Source organism: Acomys russatus, chromosome 6 (genome assembly GCF_903995435.1).
Source record: "Acomys russatus chromosome 6, mAcoRus1.1, whole genome shotgun sequence".
NCBI classification, from domain to species: domain Eukaryota; kingdom Metazoa; phylum Chordata; class Mammalia; order Rodentia; family Muridae; genus Acomys; species Acomys russatus.
The window spans coordinates 78,333,631-78,339,868 of NC_067142.1; the positions used below are offsets into that span (position 1 = coordinate 78,333,631).

Genomic DNA, 6,238 nt, shown 5'->3' on the forward strand with positions numbered 1-6,238 from the left:
TTTTTTATTTTAGAGATGTTAAAAGTGCACATACACACAGTAACCCTCATGTCTCTCAATGGGGAAAGTGACATCTTCTGTGGGCTTCGCCTTCTTACTCACATGTGCTGTGCTCTCTGTTTTCCTTCCAGGGGGACTCAGTAGTTTTAAACAGAACCATGAAAACCTCTGTGACAACTCCCTCCAGCTCCAAGAGTGCCGGGAGGTGGGGGGCGGTGCATCTGCGGCCTCAAGTATGCTACCTCAATCTGTCCCCACCACCCCTGACATCGAGAACGCGGAGCTGACGCCCATCCTGCCCTTCCTCTTCCTCGGCAATGAGCAGGATGCTCAGGACCTAGACACCATGCAGAGGCTCAACATCGGCTACGTCATCAACGTCACCACACACCTTCCCCTATACCACTATGAGAAAGGCCTCTTCAACTACAAGAGGCTGCCAGCCACTGATAGCAACAAGCAGAACCTGCGGCAGTACTTTGAAGAGGCGTTTGAATTCATTGGTAACTATCTTAACTATCTTCTGGGGTGTTGGGGTTTGGGGGAGCTCCTCTGTTTTTAGGGAAATCCCATCTCAAAGAAGGTAGTGGCAAGGACCCACATTGCTCTCCACATGTACACATGTGGGCTGTGGCATGCCTATATCCGTATACACACACACACACACATACACACACACACACACACACACACACACACACACACGAGAGAGAGAGAGAGAGAGAGAGACAGAGACAGAGGAAGAGGAGAGAGAGAAAGGAGAGGAGAAAGAGAATGAATGAATGAAAACAAAGGATCTATTCTTGACTCCTAGCCAGGACTCTTTATCCAACCCTCTAGGCCCATGTTTACCATGCCCTGTTACTTAGTTCCTGACACTAGGTACAAAGATGCGCTGGGTTCTTGATTCATAAAATCCGAGCCAAGCCTTGAGTCCTCAGCACAGAGTGCTTGTCACCAGGTCGATGAGGAAGGGCCTAGCTGATAGAGGCTGTTAGAAAGGAAAGTGCACCTGACTTAAATCCAGGTGGAGGAAGTTGGGAAATTGTTTTCCATTTAGCAGGTAGCATGGGCTGGGCTTGCTCTGAGAGATCACAGCCTGGGCGCTTGCATTCCTTCTGGATTACTCAGGCTTACCTCCTCTTTTAGAAGAAAAACAAAGCTAGTAACAAGCAACATTGAGTCGGCAAAACAATTCAGGGTCACGTGTGTGGGCACGACTTTGTTCTTCTTATCCTCTGATTGGATAAGCTGAAATTTTATAGCGGGGAACACAGCAGGGTTCACAGCATAACAACATTCACCCTTGTTTAATATAAACTGAACAATGTCCAGGTTTAGGGTTTAACAATGCCAGTTTAACCCTTGAATTACACGACTCCATTTCCAAAGTTCCTGGTGAGCTAGTGTCCCTACAAGCAGGAAAATGGAAGTCGTTGTCGGGGGTCAGAAGACAAACAAAGTCACTCAGCTAGTGCATTAGTAGACCAGGTGGCCAAACCCATGGTGCACCTCGCTCATTTTCTTACCACCATGTTTGGTAGTCTTGGTTTGGGAGGTCACATAGTATGTACTGAAGAGAAGGTGGCAAAGGGAGACTTTTTTGAAGCCTTGTCCTTGGCTCTTAAAGCAAGCTTGCCTATAGATTGGTGAGAGAGACTTTTACATCCTGTTTGTCTCTGAGGCTACTGGTAAGCAGCCAGTGTGGGTAACTTAAGCTAAGGGACAAGTCTCTTTTCCCACTTCTCCTCTACCTTATCACTGGCTTGCATTCCTACAGGGACACTTCCTTGAGGATGCATTTTAATCTGCAAGTGTCACTAAGATGTCTAGTGTTCACAGGCATCCGAAGCTTTTACTATTAAGCATGTCACTTCCTGTCGCTCTCCGTTCGGAACTACTTGGGACTCCTGCCTTCCAAATGACTGCCATGTTGGAACAGTATGTGAGGGTGAGGGGTCAGGCAGGCAGGAGAGGGCCATGTGGTACATCAGTGCTCCACAAGCCTCACTGAGACAGTTGGTGCCTTTGGTGAGAAGCTGATGAGCTTTATTCCTTCCCTTTCATTGAGTTTTAGTAAAACTTATGCAATAAATACCAGCTCTTACAGAGAACAATCTAGAGTATAGAGAAAGGTGTGTGTGTGTGTGTGTGTGTGTGTGTGTGTGTGTATTGCTAATAGCACTGGTTTTTATGAACCATGTAACATATATCCTGGAAAGTGGAATTAACATTGTTGATCAGAACAATTTTATCACATATGCCCATATGTGTGTGATATAATTTCCGTTCCCTCTGTCGTCCTTTTCCTTCCCTTTTTGTCAGTGTGTGACTTTAGAGAAACTAGAAAAAGAAGAAGATAGTCGAGAAAGAGAGGTCTGGTACCGTTTATGGTGAGCTTCATGAGTGTGTCAGTGTGTCCTGTTGTAGGTGTAGCTTCTGTCTTCTCCATCTCCTGTGCCGTGTTCCCACACATGACTCCCTAGCTCCATCTTCTCTCTGTATGGAGCTGGGAAGATGGCTCAGCAGGTAAAGCACTTACCACACAAGCAAGAGGATGGGGGCTTGGGTCAGCAGACTCATGTAAAAGCCATGTAGCTGTAACAGTTTGCTTGGAATCCCACGGCACCAGGACTGAGATGAGACACCCCAGAGCAAGCTGGCTATTCGGACCAGCAGAAATAGTGAGCTCTGAATTCAGCAAGAAATGCTGCGTCATATACCATGGAAAGAGATCAAGAAGACACATGTCATCAACCATGGCCTTCCAGAGATACATGTGAATGCGCATACACACACACACACACACACACACACATACACACCTTCCACTCAGAACAACGAAGGGCCAATGTTGTCCATTGTCCTCTCCCCATGCACCTTGTGGCATGTGTATCCACCCGCCCCCCAATAATTTTTAAAATAACTTAAGAAAATGCAGACCGACGGCTCCTGATTCCTGCCTGTGGCCAGTTCTGTAGCTCGTGACTTGAACATGTACACTCCACCACTGCAATGTGCTTTGAAATAATCTGAGTCCATTCTTTCTGTATGAAAGAAAATGCTACCAAATCAGGCATACATTAACGCCCCTCTGTCCCAGTCTCTCCTCCTGTACCCTCACCACCTGTCTCTCTGTCCCACAGAGGAAGCTCATCAGTGTGGGAAGGGCCTTCTCATCCACTGCCAGGCCGGTGTGTCCCGCTCTGCCACCATCGTCATCGCCTACTTGATGAAGCACACACGGATGACCATGACTGATGCCTACAAATTCGTCAAAGGCAAACGACCAATTATTTCCCCAAACCTCAACTTCATGGGGCAGTTGCTGGAATTTGAGGAAGACTTAAACAATGGCGTGACACCACGGATCCTTACACCAAAGCTGATGGGCATGGAGACAGTCGTGTGACAGGGGCAGGATGGGAAGGGGCCATGGCTCTGTTAGGAGTTGACCAGGAAGGAAGGGGGATTCTGGCTTTGGTTTTTGTTTTCTGTTTTTCTTTACTTACTTACTTTTTGTTTTTTGTTTTTTAAGTTGGGGGAATGTTTGTGAAAGGAAACAAACTTGTCCAAACTATTTTAATAAGTGTGAGAAGACTATAACTTTTGATGCCGTTGAGAGTCACTTCTCTTAAGCTGATATGGCAGGGAGGTTAAAGAGGTCTTTTTTTTTTTTTTTTTTAAGCCAACAAATAAAAACGTTACGAAACTTGTTTCTTCCCAGTTTTCCTTGAAGCTGTTGTAGAGTTTTGACTAAATAGTCTGTGCGGGCTCATAGACTGAAGAAGCCACACTTCAATTACTAAGAACCAAAGTGAGTGACAATGACATTGACTTTAGACCTGGAACCTACCTGGGCAACCATGTAGAAAGCAAACCCCGCCTACTCATGCCCTGTTGTGCTCACTGGTGTGAAGAGAGGGACGGGCAGCCTCGGTGGTTTCAGCTTGCCTCATGCCTTCTCTGAAGAGACAGAGGGTATTGTTGATTTTGTGTGTTTCATGCTCTGGATCTTTTTCCCCTTCTCTGGGTTTGAGAGAACTTTTTTCCTTTACTAGAAAGAAACTGACCGTGTGCCTTTGCTGGCACCTGTGCAATAAAATGGTGTTTGGAGTGTGCGGATGAGTTAGAGCTGGCAGCTGAGTGACAAATTGAAAACCAGCTTGCAGATAGAAATTCAACAATACCAGTGGCTTTTCCTTCCACCTTTCTCCTCTTTTCTTTCTTTCTTTCCTCTTTCTCCTTCCCCTTTTCTTTTTTGATTTGATTCTGATTACAGTGCCATAAACCTTGTTACATATGTATATCAGAATGTAAAAAAAAAAAGTCAAAAATTTATTTAAAAATATTTTTCGCAAAAAAAAATCCTTGCTGTGTTTTTGTTGATGGTGTAAAAATTTATTCTGATTATATAAATGAAACTCATTTGGGGATGTATCAGTCTTTGCACTCTCCCCTCTTATCTGGCTAGGACTGTGCCTCTCTTGTCTCTGGAACTGCGCATAACGTAATTAGAAATAAAACACAGGTTTTTATACAGACAGATGGAGATGAGAGTGTAAAGCGGGGACAATAATCTTGGGGACTAAGGGTCCCCAAGCCCTGATGCTACTCTCTCTCCCTCCCATCTTCTTCCCGCACGACTGGGGACTTACAGCTTTGAGGAGTTTCCACCAGACTCGATAACCAAATCCCTGCCAACCTAAGAATTTAGGATGCAGTTATCTCCCTGGTAACAATATATAAGTCTCAGTGGCAGTCTGTCATTTCTGGGTTTCACAGTCCCCTCTCAATTGCCAGTAGGTGCTTTGGCATGCACTTAGTCAAGATGTGCTCTTCCAGTGGTCTTCTCCCAGGACAGAATGCAGGTTCTTCATCACACGCTGACTGTGACCACACTGGACCACACTGACCACCCGCAGGCAGTGGGGGAGGATCATCAGGCAACCCGCAGGCAGTGGGGTGGGGTGGAGGGAGTGTAATCCCAGTGCTGCCGACATTTTATTAGGCTGCATATCGAGGCACTTAGCCACCAGGAAGATTGCAATGGCCCAACGTTTGCCTGGTTGTGAGCAAGCGTTGAAGAACACTGGCACATCTGGCTCTGTGTGACTGCATTTGACATACATATTCCTGCGAACGTTTGTTTACAAATGTTACGCCAGAAATATTTTGACATCCTTTTTTTTTTTTTTTAATAGCTTGTCTGCCAAGAGTCATTTAAATGTTTCTTTCATTAGAAAAGTGGAAATTGAACATAACTGGAATTAACGAGAGCTAGCTGGAATGAATTCAGTCTAATATAGAGTATGAAGTATGCAAAATGGTGTTTCTGTACCGTCAACAGCTTTTGTTTTGTTTTTTACTGTCAGGTAGAGCGCATTGAATGAGTCCACTTCTGGTACACAGTGACTTAGGATGTCCAGCAGGCTCGTCTTCTAAATCTCAGTATTAAAGTTCCGATGGGCTATAAAACTCTCTCTCCCTCTCCCTCTCCCTCTCCCTCTCTTCCTCTGCTTTCTCTTTGCCTTTATATCATTTCTTCTGCGAAGGAAGGGAAAGAATCAATAGCTGCGTGGACATGATTTATGTGTTTGGCAGTTTATGAGCTTTGAAGAAGGTCTGCCTCGGGGCAGACAGGGACCCTGCCAACCCGCATACCAAGAATTCTGAAAAGGACTCAGGTCTTTTCTCCTGATCTTCTCTGAGTCACTTAGCCTCCTGTTTTCCTGTTTCTTCATGGAGGCTGTTAATCACTTCACGAGCACACTGGAGCAGCGGTGCCCTTGTTGTGGAAAGCAGATTCGCCACCATTCTGGGCCTCACTATAGCTGCCTGGAACCTTCAGGATGGAGTTGGGACGTGATTGTGTCTGCTGAGAAAGCACAGTCTCCATCCTGTTCATATGTGTCATTCCCAGGGTGGATGCTCCACGCCGAAAGATCCACTAGATTGAATCTGTATACAGCTGACGACGTAGAGAGCTAGAGTGAGCTTTGGCCCCTTGATCCAAACAGACCAACTCCAGATCCCACATTTACTTCAGGAGCTGACCTGTTTCTCAGTCCGTGACTATCAGTAGACACCGCTCAGGTCACAGAAGACCTCCTGCTAGCTCTTGGACAATGGTAGGCGGGGTGGAGAATGAGAGAGGAAGCCGATGAGAGAGTCTATGCAAGCTGGTGCAGAGGGAAACGCTCTTAGGACTCGGTCCTCACATGTTGGCAGCAAGAGA

The 6,238-nt window shown here is 45.9% G+C and overlaps 1 protein-coding gene across 2 annotated transcripts in view; it reads left to right on the forward strand.

Annotated features, from left to right (window-relative positions):
- Dusp10 (dual specificity phosphatase 10) overlaps positions 1–3,674 on the forward strand; it is a 36,792-nt gene extending 33,118 nt beyond the window's left edge. For both annotated transcript variants that reach the window (XM_051148074.1, XM_051148076.1), the window contains exons 3-4: positions 132–503; positions 3,147–3,674. In XM_051148074.1, the coding sequence (XP_051004031.1) occupies positions 132–503; positions 3,147–3,412 (638 nt within the window). In that variant the 3' untranslated portion in view covers positions 3,413–3,674. The remainder of the gene's footprint in view (positions 1–131; positions 504–3,146) is intronic.
- Positions 3,675–6,238: the final 2,564 nt, after the last annotated feature.